This window comes from Pleurodeles waltl, chromosome 4_2 (assembly GCF_031143425.1).
Source record: "Pleurodeles waltl isolate 20211129_DDA chromosome 4_2, aPleWal1.hap1.20221129, whole genome shotgun sequence".
Taxonomy (NCBI): Eukaryota; Metazoa; Chordata; class Amphibia; order Caudata; family Salamandridae; genus Pleurodeles; species Pleurodeles waltl.
This window is the reverse complement of record NC_090443.1, coordinates 163,673,204-163,689,387: the sequence shown is the minus strand read 5'-3', so window position 1 is coordinate 163,689,387 and position 16,184 is coordinate 163,673,204. Positions and strand designations below refer to the sequence as shown.

Genomic DNA, 16,184 nt, shown 5'->3' with positions numbered 1-16,184 from the left:
CCGTTCCCACCATCCTGTTCCTGGCGGTCAAAACCGCCAGAAACAGGCTGGCGGGAAGGGGGTCGGAATCCCCATGGCGGCGCTGCATGCAGCGCCGCCATGGAGGATTCTCCCAGCCGGGGGAAATCTGGCGGGAAACCGCCGGACCCGGCTGGGCGACCGCGGCTGCCGCGGTCAGAATGCCAGATGAAGCACCGCCAGCCTGTTGGCGGTGCTTCTGACGACATCCACCCTGGCGGTCATAGACCGCCAGGGTTGGAATGAGGGCCTAAGTCTCTTGTATCAAAACAAACCAACATGTGTAGAAAAGGCTGTAAAATATCTGCAGCTTTCCTCAAGTTCTAACTGATGATAATCTTTGTTCAAATACAATTGTCAGCAATGCACGGCCCTGGACATCATTCTCATTCGATCGCTTTGTTCGCCTGTCACATGTCATCACATATGCGCACGGCTATGTAATGGTCCTTTTTAGTACTACTACTATGGGAAAAACCCGTGGCATTGGACCAGTGGAGTGTTCAATGATGTGATGCTTAATTAATGATCACCGTTCTTTTTCAACAGCTTCTTGTAAATGAAAAACAACTTGTCTGTGCAACAGGGCGGACATCCTCATTAATATGCAGTTTTACTTTCATAGTCTTTAACTTTCCTAAATCATAAAACAATGAAAGAAATGTACTCACTAATTTGTGATGAGTATTCATGTAGTTATTCACTGAAATCAATCCCATGTTAGCAGCCGTATTTAAATTGAGCAAGCAGGCACTTGCCGCTGTACCTTGAAGCACATGGACGGGTACTTGTGTTTTCTTATTTTTTACTGTCGCTATAAACAAACCTCAACTCTTCAGGGGCATCAAAGCAGCCCAAATGTACACTTTGGTCTTAATGGAGACAGTTCATCGCACTTTTCTTCAGGCATTATATTTATCGAGGCACCACTACCGATAATGAAAGGTATTGAACATTCATTTGTTTTCAATGTAAACTTTATATAGTGTTTGTATAAATTTGCTGCTTTGGCGTGTCAACTTTTCTTTGACTGAATTTTCTCCTCACAAGAGACCAGTCCGACATATGTAGATTTATCTGAGAGCATTGACATGGCACAATCACTTTCTTCAATGTCTCTTATTATTGAGGCAGAAGAACTGTTTGATGGTGATTTAGATGACGATACACTTTGTTTAGTATCTATTTGCTTAGACTGATGTTGCCGCTTAGCCTTGTGGTGGCGTGTCAAACGCTGCTTCTAGAAAGTACTTTGTGCTATGACACACTCACTTTTTCCTTCACAAAATGGTTTTCTGTACATTGTCACAAAATGGTTTTCTTCACCGCAGCCTTTGCATATCTAAACAATGGCAGAACACGTTCCTTTATGTGGAAACGCATATCCACAGCTGAAACACACTTACTTTTTGCATGTAGACATCACTTTGCATCCTTCAGTCTTTTGTTTTGAATTTATTTTCACACTTAAGACAGACTCGCTCTTGGCACCTCCGGCCTCCATGTCGGCAGCTTGTCTATCAGCACATTCCTTAGCCCTGGCAGCCATCAAGACTCGCTCCAGACTAAGGGCCTCATTACGAGACTTGCAGTCTTGAGACTGCCAGCCTCACAGTGACGGTCAAATTGCTGCACTCGAGGTGCTCCAACTGCCACATTATGGCCCTGGAGGTCGGACCGTCGTCCCCACCAAGAACATGGTTCCCGATGGGCTGACAGTGGTCGGACTTGTGGTCAGCCACGGAGGCTGGTGGAAAGGAAGTGCTGGGGGCCACAGGGCAGTGCCGGGGGCTCCGTGCCAGCTCCCTTGGAATGCGCACTGTCTGTTTTGCAGACAGTGTGCATTCTGAGGGTGCTGTTGTGCTACCTTATTGGCCTCGGCTCCCTTAAGAGAGGCAAGACAAATACCATAGCACTGTTCCCGCCAGAATGACTGGTGGGAACGTCTTGATACGATGTTCCTGATGGTCTGCCCAGTGGGAACGTCATAATACGATGGGGGTGAGGCCGCCGTATTGTTTGGCGGTCGGCTCATCTGACCGCCAAACTCTTAATGAGCCCCTCATAGTTTCTCTCAGCATTTGAAGTGTGAATGAATTGGAGAAGCATCCATTGATAACTCTAAGCTGTGTGGTGTCTTCATCATCAAAATAATTGCACTAACAGTATTTGATGAGTGTGTCGAGTTTGTCCATTAATTCATAGATTGTTTTGCCATCTCTTTGACATTCTTGACTGAAAACCTGTTGTTCATAGTCAACATTTGGTACTGGATCAAACTTGAGATTCAACGCATTGTTAATCTGACGATATGTGACTTCATCAGTCTCTGCTTTTTCTTTTCGACATCTTTCACACCATCACTATCAAAACTTTGGAGACATTTGATAATCTTACTGTTTTCAGTCCCTTCATGTGCATCTATGAAATCTTCAAATGTCTCTATCCATGCAGTCCATTTATCACCAATATTTTGTTAGTTGGCAGTGTCAAATGGTGGTGGTGGTTTGAGAAAGATGGCAGCATTGTAGACCAATGTGAATTTACTGATGCTGGGATTTGAGCTTTCCCCAGCCTCGCTGACTGCAAATCATAATCAATTCCATTCATGCCATGTCCAGGGCCCTGCAATGGGCCAGACTCAAGGTTGTCCTTGATGGGCTCCATCCACAGAATGGCCTTTTGCCTAGTCTCTGGCCGCTGTAAACTTGGAGCGCTCCTTTAGTAAGACCCCGGGCCCTTCTTTTTGAGCCACAGTTAATTGGGGTGTGATGAGTCTACTAATTAGACTCGGTAAGTCATCTATTTTATTCTTGTTACACGTCAATTGGTATTGTCTTCACCTGGATGATCTCTGCCTTGCACCACTATTTGGTGTCTGATATGTCTTTAACTACGCTTTGTGAACATGTTTGAATTTGCCTTCAGCGTTAATATTGTATAACTTTATTTTGCGTGGCAGCGCTGTACCTTTTTGTAGAATCTTGGTCGCAGTGTCTTGACCAAACAATGTATAGACATTTCTGTGAAACTCTCTTTCCATTCAAAAGCTTCACACCGGCTAGAGTTAGGCTTTGAATCCCCATACACAAACTGTTGACCCGGCACTCCAACGAAGACACACGTGGCCTGCATGAGCAGTTTGCTTGGACCAAGGTAAACTCGCAAGGAGAGCACCTTTTTCTGGTTACTTATCCCCTATCTCGTTGCTAGTTGTAGCATCTTTCCCAGCCTCGTACCTGCTGAATAACTATGCCACATACTGAACTGTAAATCACATATCTTTATTCCTCTGTGTGTACCTGTGAACTTCAACATTCTGAACCAAGCTTTCATTATAAGCTATCCTAGCGATTACATCACTCTGATATGGAGACCTCAGGGAGCCAGAAAGGTTCTGTTCTAAATCATGCAAGACACTACAAAGTGTCTTATGGAGATTCTCTATCAAATAAACTCCTGTACATGAAGGAGATTGTCCCCACATTGGTCAAAGTGACAGTAACTTTTGATACATACGTAGGATTTCTGATGAATAGTGTTGAGATAGTGGAGAAGAGAACCTAAACAATGTTTGGTTTGTTCGAAGGATATTTTCTAAATGGAACATATAGAAACATATGTGGGTATGATATTTTTGAGAAATGTCCTTCAAATTTGACTCCCTGTCCCTGTGATGGTGTACTGATACAAAGTATGGAGCACTTTATTTTATTTTATTTTGTGTTTTTATGCAGGTTTGAGGAGACATTTTTTTAAACTAATTTTAATCGCACAAAATACCACGGATTTTAAAATTGCTGCACCCCATTTATTTGCACTTGAGTATCCTCTTGTATGTCTTAGTACTGCACTCTAAATACTGGGTGCTATTCATCTTAGGAAGAACATTATTTTGTACTGTAGTAATAAAATGATTGTTTTTCATTTTTTATTATTTTATTGGTAATATATATGTTATGATCTTTTATGGTATCAGTATTTTTGCTGAATAAAAAATTTAAATTGAATTGCTATTTTGAGACTGGGATGTGTTTAAAATGGTCAGATTGTTTGCTGTGATGAAGGAAATTGTGCGGATGAAAAGAAAGTAGAAGGACTGTCAGCGACATTGAAAGTTCTTGCGGATGACACTGTTAAAGAAGCATAATGAAGATTGGTGGACAAGGAACAAGAAGCAAGACAACTTGGTACTAAGAACAGTGGATATTTTCTTCTTTATATGGTATGTGTTTTCCGAACACACCACTTATGATTATGTTATTGCAGCGGCGGCTGCCACAAATCTCAAGGGGGGAGGGGGACAGGGAGGAGGTGCTAGGAGGGAATAAAAAGAAAATAAAAAATGAACTTACCTCTTTCTTTCGCTGCTGCTGCCGCCTGCCGCCTCAATACTCTTCTGGTGTTCCAGAATTCAATCCTGGGACACCATCACAGGCTCCCTGTCAATCCTGGCTCTGCTTACATGTTATGTATAGCATGTAAGCAGCATAAGGATTGGTCGGAGCAGCAGTGACTGCCGCTCAGACACAAGCCTGGGGTCTGTGTAGTTTTTCCAGTCTGGCTGTGTGTGCAGCCGTGTTGGAGAAACCTAAATTTCGCATGTGTGTTTGGCCAGCCTCAGACAGCGGGCCACACACACGTGTGCACTTAGTGTACTCCCCCCTCTTCCCCTTCCCACCTTTCAAAGCCCAGCCCTGCCCCTTCCTGCACTGCTGTGCCAGAAGCAGAAAAATAAAACTATGGAAAACTATGTTTTATTTTTCTGCTTCTGGCACAGCCAATGGGGCGACGCTCCTTCGCCATAGCAAAGGAGCCGTTCCTGGTTACTAGTCATATTCTTAAATTACACTGGAAGAGAGGCACACTTAAGTAATCTCATAATGCTAAGGGTGAAAGGGAAGAGAGTGGAACATCTTGGATTCCATGGAACTACTAGTGCGAGATTCTGTATACGTTTTTTTTTAGCAAAGATGCACATACAACATTTAGATATGAATAAAAATAATGCAGGATATCAGGTAGCATACAGAAGTACAGCAAGCAATCAAAATTCAAACGTGTCAAATGTCTCGACTCTAGCTACGAAACAAAGTTCCTTAAAGCTGGGATTATGAACTACAAAACGAATCTGCTGATTAATAGACACCTTTTTAGACAAAAGCATGCCTGCTCTTTCGTTACCACAGAGGTTTCAAATACTCACTTTGTTTGGATGTGGAAGCTGTTTGTTGTGCCCGTGTGCTCAAAGTCATGGATTGCAGCAGCAAATATGGTGGCCAGCACTTCAATCTCAGTTAAGCAATGCTGTTCAAGAGGAAACACAGGGAAAAGCAAAGAAGAGGTGAGAAAAGCTGATGTTCTGCACTACGTAAGCTGAAAGGCAAATGTTACCAAAAACAAGGAGCTAGGACTGGGCTAAGCAGAAGCATACTTCAATCGTGTGTACTCTGATTTCTAGAATTTGCCATTAAACCCTAAGTGTTTTTTTAAAATAGAAATAGTACAGTTTATGCTACCTGTCTTCTATACTGATAAATTGAAGCGTCACAGAAATATTTTATCAGCTAGGGTCTCCGCTTTGAATCACCTTAATACTACCTTTTTTGCTCAGATTGCAACCATAGCCTTATTTAGATTTTCGAGCATAGGCATGGGATAGTTGCACTTGCCCTAAACGTACTCTTCAGTTAGGGAATGTTCTCAAATCATAGTTTAGAAAATGTATCAATAAGGGTAGCCAAATATAACGAAGTTGCTGCGCTGCATTGCTTGACAAGGAGAGAGCAGAACTGCACCACATTTTTTTAAAAATGGCATAGTTCAGTCTCTCACTGCGCTTGTGCACTTTGGGATGCCAAGTGCCAACGCAGCCACCCTTGCACCATAGTGCAAGACTGCCAGTGTTATGGTCAGGGTAGATTTTGTTCAGGGAGGGATACACTCCTGCACAAAAACTATCCTTGGTGGCTCCTTTAAGAGGACATAAAGAGGAGAAATAAAAATATTTTTCCTCATTACGCAGCCCAGACAGGCACACCATTTTGTTGAAGACTCATCTCTACAACGCACTGTAAATATGGGATGAGTCAGGAGCCACTGGTGCATACACCTCCCATGCAATGCCTTCTTGACGCAGAGTAAAGTTAGGCAGTGCCTTGCATTGCTTTGTTTTTTCCCAAAGCAACGCAAATCAACATTTGCATTGCTTTGTAAATACCAAGGCCCAGGTTTATACTTTTTCACGCAAAACTGTGCTAATGCGGTTTTGCATGAAAAAGTTTATCGCTGGCTAGCGCCATTCCAAGATGCCGGCCGGGAGTCCTATTTAAGGAATGGCACAATATGGCGTAAAGGGTGGGCTAACGTCAAGGAAAATTACGTTACCTGGAGGGGTGGGGGTGGCGGCATGGGAGAAGGGGGTTTTGCACTGAAAAAATACGTTAGACTGGTTAGAGTGAAAAAAGATGACTTTAACCAGCCTAGTGTCATTTCTTGACGCAAAACCTACCATACCACATGACTCCTGTCTAATAAAAGATAGGAGTCATGCCCACCACCCCAATGGACATTACAGTAGACAAGGGTCCCTGGGCATGGCCATTGCACCCCGTGCCATGTAGGGGGGCCCATTTCAGGGCTCCCAATGGCACTAAAAAAAAAATACTTACCTCTACATACCTTTACTTACCTGGGATGGGGTCCCCCATCCTCCGATGTCCCTCTGGTGTGGGTGAGGGTGTCCCTGGGGAGGGCACCTGTGGAATTATTCCATGGTGTACCACCATGGAAATGGGCCCAAAGGTCCCCTAACACCTGCCCTGACCATGGCATTAAATAATGGCGCTAAGCAGGCTTAGCGCCATTATTTAGGCCCACCTCCCTCCTGTGCACCATTTTTGCACAGGAGGATAAATAAGGCGCTAGGGCCTTAGAGTCATTTTTTGGTCAGGAACACCTGCCTTGCATCTCATTGACGCAAGGGGGGTTCATGCATCCAAATAATGACTTTAACTCCAATATTTCGAAGTTAGACTAGTCTAGCGTGAAAAGATAAATATGGAGTTAAGTTTGTGCTGAATTAGTGTAAAAAAAATGACGCTAATTCGGCGCAAACAGAGTATAAATCTGGGCCCAATTTGGATTTTGTGTTGGATCTGTTTTGTGATGCAGGATATTTGTAAAATTGGACCAAATGATGTTAAGTCGTCTTGTGATACTTCCTCCTGTCCCCCTTTACTCCTTAGCAGTTTATATTCTGTCATATAGTAAGCTCTCCTGACATTATCATCTGGATGTTTGGCTATGTTTGCATGTTGTGTTGTTAGTGAAAATGAAATGAAACCTGCAGATATGAGAAACGCTGTGCAATATAATGGGTTCTTTGTTTTCCCCCCAGGGAAGGCATTCAACAGAGTGATGAACCCACCCAGGGGAATACTCTGTTTTATTAAAACACCAACAGATTAAATTCACTATGTTGTAGGGGCCTAGACTAATGCATGAGCATAGAAAAATGATTTACACCTTCAGAGGGTGCCCACAAAACCATTACAAAATGTTGGCTAAGGGGTGTAAATACTCACAGACTACTGTGGATCCTATAGGGCCTATAGGATGTTGAATATAGAAATCCAAGAATACGAGACCCTCAGCACTGAACAAAACCATGGACACATCCCATATTATTGCTTGTTTTTGAAGAATTTTGAATTGATTGATTATGTACAGAGTCAACAAACTTGAATGGGTGTGGGTAGGATTGCTCCTGCTATGATTTACTAGTTCTGAAAGAATTTGAAGTATTTCCCTAAGGATAAAAGCAATAGGAAAGCGTTATTGAAAAAATCACCAAGTTTCAATTAATTTATCTCCTTTCGGTGCTAATTTTTGATGGAATGATCGTCAGTACCCACACTTTTAATTTTCTTGCCATGATTTCTACAACCCATTCAGTTCTCCATTTTTCACGGGGGGCAGCTGTTAGCTGAAATTACCATTAATTATTTTCCCTGTACTCCTGGAATATCCTTATTTTTCTTCTCCTTCTTACAAATGATATACGGGGTATTCCTCCCATTTCCTCCTACTCCTCCAGGGTCCTCCTTCAACCTCCTACACAACCCTTAACTATAAAAATTTGAAAGATCAATTTTTCCAAACACATCCCCCAACAATTTTGTGGCCCTGACACTCACCTCGAACTTTTCTCCAGTCATTATTTTACTTTCCTTCTATCTTGCATTGTCCCCTGCCTGGTCTGCAGAGCACGTTTTCATTAGGGCAAGGTAGACTTAGAGAAAAAGTATCGCTGTGGCCCATGCTTTCTTTTTCGCTAATCCCCATTCCCATGTTTTACAGCAAGTGTTATTCTTGCAATTCATGATAGTATGGGATTTGTAAGATACATTTTAGCATTTTTTCAAATATACCAAACAAAGTAGTCCACCCCTTGGACTGTGTATGTTTTGACCACTATCATTGCTTTCCATGGAAAAGATTCTTAAAAGATTCTGAAATTCCCTAAAATAAAGATTTAGCAGCCTCAGCAATTATGCTGGTGCACAGCATTTTGGTATTTATCTAAAATGAAGTGGAGCTCATACTTGCTTTTAAGGTATTTTAATTTCAGCTAGCATGAATGAATGAAAATATTTGTAGGTCGCGTGACTACTCCTATGAGTGTATTTGAGCTGAAAAGAACAAGGGAGATTGCAGACCAAAGTCGATTATGCTGATGTACAAGCCAGGTTTTCAATTGCTTACGAAAGTGAAATGCATTCTTTTTTATCGTTTCTTTATTGAGATAAATAGGCACAGTACAAACTGAGAGTACATCGCATCCATAAGTAGTGTAACATAGCCAGAAGCATAAAACTGCAGATAACCATGACACAGAAGCAGGAGACAAGGGGGTCCCGAGGCATGGGTGAAATCCAGCAATGAAGATGGTGTCAACCGTTTGGTGCAGTTTGCAGGAGTCCAGTAGTAGAACCAATAAGAGTCCCTCCTTTCCCTTGGTTATCTGGAATTGGGGTGGGGTGTAGAAGTCTACTGAAGCATGATCCGAAGGGAGGGGGGAAATAGGCTCCATATATCACCATGGGGGGGTAGGTACTTGGTCTCATCAGCGGTGACAATCATGCGGGATACCAAGGGACCCCTAGGAATGTGCCTGGTGGTCGAGTTGCAGTTTCCAGGTGGGAGTCTCTCTGTGTGAACCTCAGGGATTGATTTGTAGAGAGGTGGTGGGAACTGTAAAGGTAGTGAGAGCCAAGCGCAGGTTTATGGGGTGTCCAGTGTACATAAGGAGCCATTAAGCAAGAAAGGGGAGGGCAAGATAATGAGAAGGGTAAGGGTCATGTGGTTCAGAGAAAGTCTCTCCAGCAGTCCAAAAACTTGTCAATGTGATCAATGCGCCTGGTGATAATCTGTTCATAATCAGCCACCTTATACAGGTCTTGTAGCCCTCATCGAGCGTTGGATATGCAGCTGACCTCCAAAGTCTCAGAATGCAGATTTTGGCAGGGGCCAGAATGTGGTTAACCATCTAGAATGTTGATTTGTGATAGCTGGGCACTGAGCAGAGTCATGAAGGAGAGCAGTTTGTGATTTTAAGTCCCCTGTGAGGGGTATTGCTCGTCTGATTATAGTCAAGATGGAGGTCCAATAGGCCGATAGGGCAGGGCAATGCCAGAGCAGATGAATAATGTCAATCTATAATGATCCACATCTCCAACTTGTTGCAGTGGAGAGTAAGGAAGGTCTAAAGAGTTGTAGAAGTGACCCGTGCCATCTGTGCAGCACCTTGAAGTAGCTGAATTTGAGGTGTACCTCTATCAGGTACTTATCATGGGTACCTAAGAAGTCCTCCAAATTGTCCTCGGAGTATGTGACCTACAGTCTGTCTGCCCACCACTTCTACAGAGAGCCTAACAGCGGGATAGAGTATAGTCGATCTACCAGTATTGGATATAGCCCAGACAATGTCCCTTTATAAGTGCTCCATTTCCACAAGTAGTCCATCAATTGGGAAGAAAGTGGGCCTAGCAGGTGAACCCAGGATAGTACAGAGGCAACGCTGCAAGTGTTGGTAGACCCGGAAGTGAAGCGGATGCAGGCCATGTTGTTCTTGAGTTTCTGCAATAGATTTGTATTCCTTAACTAGGCCGGAAAGTTGGTGAATACCTTTAGATTCAAATGTTACCAGTTGAGTTCCTTCCCCCTACCAACAGTGAAGCATTGCAACATAGAGAGGCTTGTGCATATGCAGTGGTCTTCATCTTCAGCAGTTTATGAGATGTCCACCATGCATGGATAGTGGTGGCCAAAACAGGATGTGACTAAATCAGTTTAGCCACATCTCCTCTGGCCAACATTTTAAAACACCTATCACAAACCAAGAGGTTGGACTCCAACTGTATTCAACTGGGTGTGTCTAATGTGATCTGTATGACATATTTGAGGGGTGCTATTTGGGAACGCCAACAAGTAACAACAGATATTTGGTAGCCGTATACCATCCTATTCTCTGACGGCACATAGCTTCTACAGTTTCAGCCATGGTTTCCACCCTCTCTAGAAGAATGTTTTCAGGGTTTTCTGGAGAGTGTCCATTAAGCAGTTGAGAATGCAGAAAGAGAGCATGGCAAACACGTAGTTCAATCTAGACAGCACATTCATTTTAAGTATGTGAGTTCTCCACCATATGGAGAGGTTGAGTTGTGACTAACAGCTCCTGTCTGCTTTAATATTTGTATGCAGTGGGTCAAGATTGTGCTCCACCATAAGTCTGAGACCAGGGATTACTTCTATCCCGAGGTATAGCATGAAGGAGGAAGATCATTTAAAAGGCAAGTCTGCCATCACAGTCGGTGATGTGTGATCCGTGAGGGGTAGGGACTCACTTTTATCCCAATTTATCCTATACCTGGACATGGAAGAAACGTGCAAGATCAGGTTAATTAGGGCTCTCAATGAGGTAGCTGGTCATGTGAGACTGACTAGGATATCGCCCACCCATAGAGAAAGCTTGTGTTCTCTACCTGGGATGTGGATGCTGTGTATTTTAGGGCAGTAGTAAATTTCTATTGCCAGATGTTCCAGGGCCAAGATAAAAAGGAGAGGGGATAAGGGACTTCCCTGTCTGGTGCCTCTGTGGATTTCAAAGGGGGTCGAAGCACGTCAGTTGCAGGTGACTGTGGACTTTGGGTGAAAGAAGAGCCTCTGGATCCATTTTAGGAATACTGGACCCATGCCGCTATGTCTCAGGACTTGAAAATCTGGTTGAAAAAAGCTCTTTAGGCATCAACAGATAGCATCAGCTTTTCATCATTATCATGTCAAATGCTCCAAAGGGTGTGTGAAAGAGTGCGGAGGTGGGATGCTGTTGTGCAGAGGGTGACAAACATAACATAGCCCTTGTGTATAAGGGATGAGATGACTTTTTAAAGTCTTTTTGCTAGACACTTGGACAACACTTTTGTATTGACATTCAGGTAAGTAACTACTCAGTTTAAGTATGAGTCTAAGAGAGGATCTGTTAGCTTTGGTGAAGGTACTGTGTGGTGGCGTGTCTTCAGTTTACACCTTACTCAGCAAGGGGGCTAAAATGTCCTTGTGCATTTTGTAGTATTTGGATGCATAGCCATCTAGTCCCAGGGCTTTGCCATATGCTAGGCCATTGATTGCTCAAGGATTTCCTTCTGGGGAATGTCTGCCTCTAGTGCTTGTCTCCAGCCTACCGGAAGGCATTGAGTCGCATTTTGAGCCAGGAAGACCTTAATTTCATCAGTGATGCTTATGATGGCTGAGGTGTAAAGGGCTTCATAATAGGTCTTGAGGTGCTCTAAGATGTCAAGTGGATATGTGTGAGGTTTTCCATTATGATGGAGGTATGATGTGGGAGGAGTCTTGCTGTCACAATTGAAGTGACAAAAGATGGCCCACCTTATTCCTCCACTATTAATGACTTTGTTTAAGACAAAACAGTGGTGCTTCCCCATTGGAATTCTACAGTGCACTGTGCTTGTATTTGGCTTCCACCAGGGTCTGAAGTATGGACTTTGAATGGGATCAAGAGTATTGGGCTGCGAGAGGGGCAAGGGTGGATTCAAGTTAGACTTGTTTGCGCTCCGTTTCAAGTTTCTGCTGGGAGGTGTCATGCATTAAGTCCCCCCTTATTGTAGCCTTATCAGCAGCCCATATAGTACCCAGGGAGTCTATCGACCCTTCACTGAGATCAAGGAATGTCTGCCAATAGCAGCATAACTTTTCCATGTCTGCAGGAGTATTGTAGTAAGAGAAGTTTAGTCTCCAGCTAGGTAAGGAAAGGCATAGTGTGCCCAAGTCTATCCAAAGCTGGGTTGCATCATGGGCTGAATTCCTATTGAAGGCTATGCCAGCGTAGGCCAAGTGGTCAAGCAATGATGCGTTGAGTAGGAAGAAATGTATATGGAATCTGGGGCATAGGTACTGTCCCTTGTAATAGAGTGGAGCAGTCTCCATCGAACTGTCGGAGAAAAGTCTGATATCAGGTCGTGGAGAAGGCCTCTTTCTGTGGTGTTGTGTATCAAGGGATGGTCAGATTTGTCCATGTAGAGATCTGGAACCAAGTTCCAGCAGACCCCCAGAAGAAGTTTAGTTTTGGGTTGCTGCTGAATGATCCTGACAAGAGGCATATATGGAGCCTATAATTTGCACTTGGTCATGTGGGAGGCCTTAATGAGCATGTAACCACTGTAAGAATCTCACCATACTTTGAGGTTTTTTTAACAGCAGGTGTTTAACCAACAATATGACTACACCACCCTTATGATGAGGTTTGCTGGAGCAAGTTACTCCCGCCCTGGGTTCTTTTTTTGCAGGCATGGTATTCTTTCCCCACCTATTCTCGGCACAGCATTTAACTTACGACATCAGATAGATGGGTCTTCTGTAGAGGAGCTATGTCATGTCACAGGGATATGGTATAACTAAAAATCTTCTGCCATTTTGTGTTGTGGGTGACACCATTTACCTTCAGCAAGATCACCACAAGATGGTGCCACAGTGCCACGGCCATTAACGGGCAGTGAGGCTGATTTAAGAGCCCCGAGCGCCTCAGCTGCCCCACATTAGTGTCATTTTTGATACGGTAATGTGGCACAACGAGGCCAAAATCGCCACGTCAAATTTACAAAGTGGAGCAATGCATGCATTGCGCCACTTTGTAACACTTTGCACTAGATTATGCCTGTGCTAGGCATAATGTATGCAAAGGGGGTTTTCCCCCATTAAGGGGGCCGAACAAAATGGTGCAAAGAAATCTAAGAGATTTCTTTGCATCATTTTTTTTAGGCATTTTTAACATCTGCTCGGAGCAGGAGTTAAAAAGAAGCACATCTTTGTTTACAGTGGGCCTCAATGGGCTTTGCAGGATTAGCATCAACATTTTTGACACTAATCCTGCAAAGTTCCGAACTGGCATCAACATTTTTTGACTCTAGTTCCCTAACTACCACTATGGTGCACCGTATCTTAGATATTGCACGCATATGGTGGCGTTAGGGGGGTGCTAAGGGGTGCAAGAAAAGTGGCGCTGCACGGGTGTTGCAACACTTTTCTTAAATCTGGCCTGGTACCTGTTATGATGACCAGGGGTTGGATGGGGGTAAGGCCTGAATGAAAGAAAAGGGAGAAACTGGTAAGAGGAGGGGGCAATTTTGGGCTTGGTGTGACTGACGGTCCAAGAAAGGGACACTAGCTTTGGTCAGGCTGAATGGGGTGTGCTGAGTAGTCAGATGTAGTAACCAGGGTCTCCTGGATACATCAGTGTGTGAAGGAAGGCCTCTGTATGTCAGGCCCCTTGGTGTGGGCGAAAGAGGAGAGTTTGAGGTTACCAATGAGTTTCGGGTCACAAGCATATGTGATGGTGTGCGCCATGTCATACCGACCTGCTACTGCAGTGGCTCATGGGCGGGATGCAGTGTCCACAAAAGGAGCAGCCTTCACAGGGAATGTCATTTGTCCCTAAGTTGGGTTTTTTTGCGGTCGAGGTTGGGGACCTCCAGACCATAGCCTAGTGACTTCATCCGATGTGGTCTCCAATACACCAGCTTGTGTGTTCAGAGGTAGGCTATTCATGTAACCAGTAGTGTGTCTGCAGTCCTTGAGAGTTGTTGGGGCCATGTTTAGGTAACCTTCCAAATGGCTGAAGTCACAGAACTCTGATGTTTTGTTGTTGTGGGTTATCACCATTATTGCTGGATCGACGTGCCTGAAGGAGATGCTGAGTTGTTTGAGTTCGGAAGCAGTAGAAATCGTTTGTGGGTGGTCTGGGTTTTCTGAGAGAAGTCTTGTGATATGAATGTAGTGTGGCAATCAAACAGGGAAGAGCCATTCTTTTCCACGCCCTGAATCTCTTGCCTGGTCTGTTGGTGTCTCAGGAAGCATCCGATAATCTGTATTGGGCTGTTGCTGAGGGGTTATTGGCTATTATAGCCCATGTGCCCCCTTGTAACTCCAAGGGAGAGTTAAAGTCAAGGTTATTGATTGTCAGCAGAAAGCAGGCCAGAAAGCATATGGTGTCAACCCAATCATCTTTTCCAACACCCCCAAGATCCAGAGGTTGTCCCTGCGAGACTGGTCCTCCAGTTCCACAAGCTTCTTTTCGATGTGCCAGAGGTCCTGTTGCCAATCTATAGAGGACTCTAATTTGCCATTGATCTGATCTAGTCAAGATTAAGCCTAGTACAATAAGGCATTTGAAGGAGGCAATGTCCTGGTGCATACTCTGTGTGATTGCTGAGGTTTTGGAATTACTTACTGCCATCTACGACAGTGTGTTCATATATGTTCAGATGTCCCTCGGGATGATATCCAAGTAGGGGTCTGGTTGCGGGTCAGCATCTTTCCCAGGCACATTTTGTTTCCCAGTTATTGCCTCCATAAACAGGAGCTGTCTGGAGGGCTTTGACATGTTGGGAGGGAGTCAGAGCGGCAGGAGAGGAAGACCAAGGGCTGGCAGATTGAGGGTCATGTTCTTGGGCCCAGTGGTGGGAGTGCTGGGGATCTCCAACAGATGACAAGGTCTAATGGTTCCTAGAAACCTCCAGATGGCATGTTTCATTTCCTGTGCAGAGTAGCTGAGGCATGACTCCCCCAGATCCTGTTGAAAAGGGGTATAGTCAGAATAACTGGTGCTGTGTCCCTACTCTTGGATATCCACCAACAGTCCCCCACTGACAGGAAGGGCAGTCCACATTGCTGCATCCAGGGTGAGCCCAGCACAAGGGCTGTGGTTAAAGTTCAAAGGGCACTGGTGGAACAATACCTTCACTGGTGAGTCTAGACGTTCAACCTGCATGGATCGGTGCAGCTACGCTGGGTACCTGTACTGGTATCTTTGTGGGGCCTGTGGCCATTCTTGTCCCTTTCTTGACAGTCTGTGTGGTAGCAGTATTCAAGGGATTCTGGCACTCAGGTATGTGCACTCCTGTCCAGTCGTGGAGGCTTCTATCTATTAATTGGCCATAGGCAGCTCCAATATTTGCTGCATAAGAGGTGTTGCAAAATACAGTGGCAGTTCTGGGCCCCACAGGCCCTAGGTGGCGGCCGTGCATCCCACTGTGCCATACCAGGGCAAGAAGTAAGAAGAGATGTTGTGGGGATCAGCCTGTGAGGTTGACACAGAACTGCTGAAAAGTGACGGTCGAACCCTGGCCTGTTTGTCGGAGACTACAGTCCCGCGCTGCAGCAGAGTTGTGATAGAATCTGTGGCTCTTTGTGACCGGAGATTCCCCTAAGGGGATGAATTCTCCCTTTCCAGCCCCCCTTCAGAGAGGTAGGAGAGAGCCCGGTCTTTACACACTGACGGGTGCTCTACTTTGGGGCCACCACCTTGCCCAAGCACCAGGTCCCCCCAAACCCCAGCCCCCGCAAATCATTCTTAATGCTGCGAAGATTTAATGGATGCTGGTTCCAGGCTTGGGCAGCGAAGAAGGAGATGGAAGAGCCGTCCTTTTTTTTTCTTCTGACGTTCAGAATTACAGCTAGGATTGCATCTGTCGAACGGAGTACTCTTGATGGCCGATAGTGAATAAACCTATTGGAAAGACATTGCAGACCTGAGCCAAAAAAGGTTTGATGAGCCAGCATCATGGTTTTAAACAATATACCTTCCTTGA

General features: G+C 44.6%; 1 protein-coding gene across 3 annotated transcripts in view; it reads right to left on the bottom strand.

Annotated features, from left to right (window-relative positions):
- Positions 1 to 16,184, bottom strand: part of PDE1B (phosphodiesterase 1B) — a 1,852,897-nt gene that overhangs the window by 533,695 nt on the left and 1,303,018 nt on the right. For all 3 annotated transcript variants that reach the window (XM_069231031.1, XM_069231030.1, XM_069231029.1), the window contains one exon: positions 5,225 to 5,325. In XM_069231031.1, coding sequence (XP_069087132.1) covers positions 5,225 to 5,325 — 101 coding nt within the window. The remainder of the gene's footprint in view (positions 1 to 5,224; positions 5,326 to 16,184) is intronic.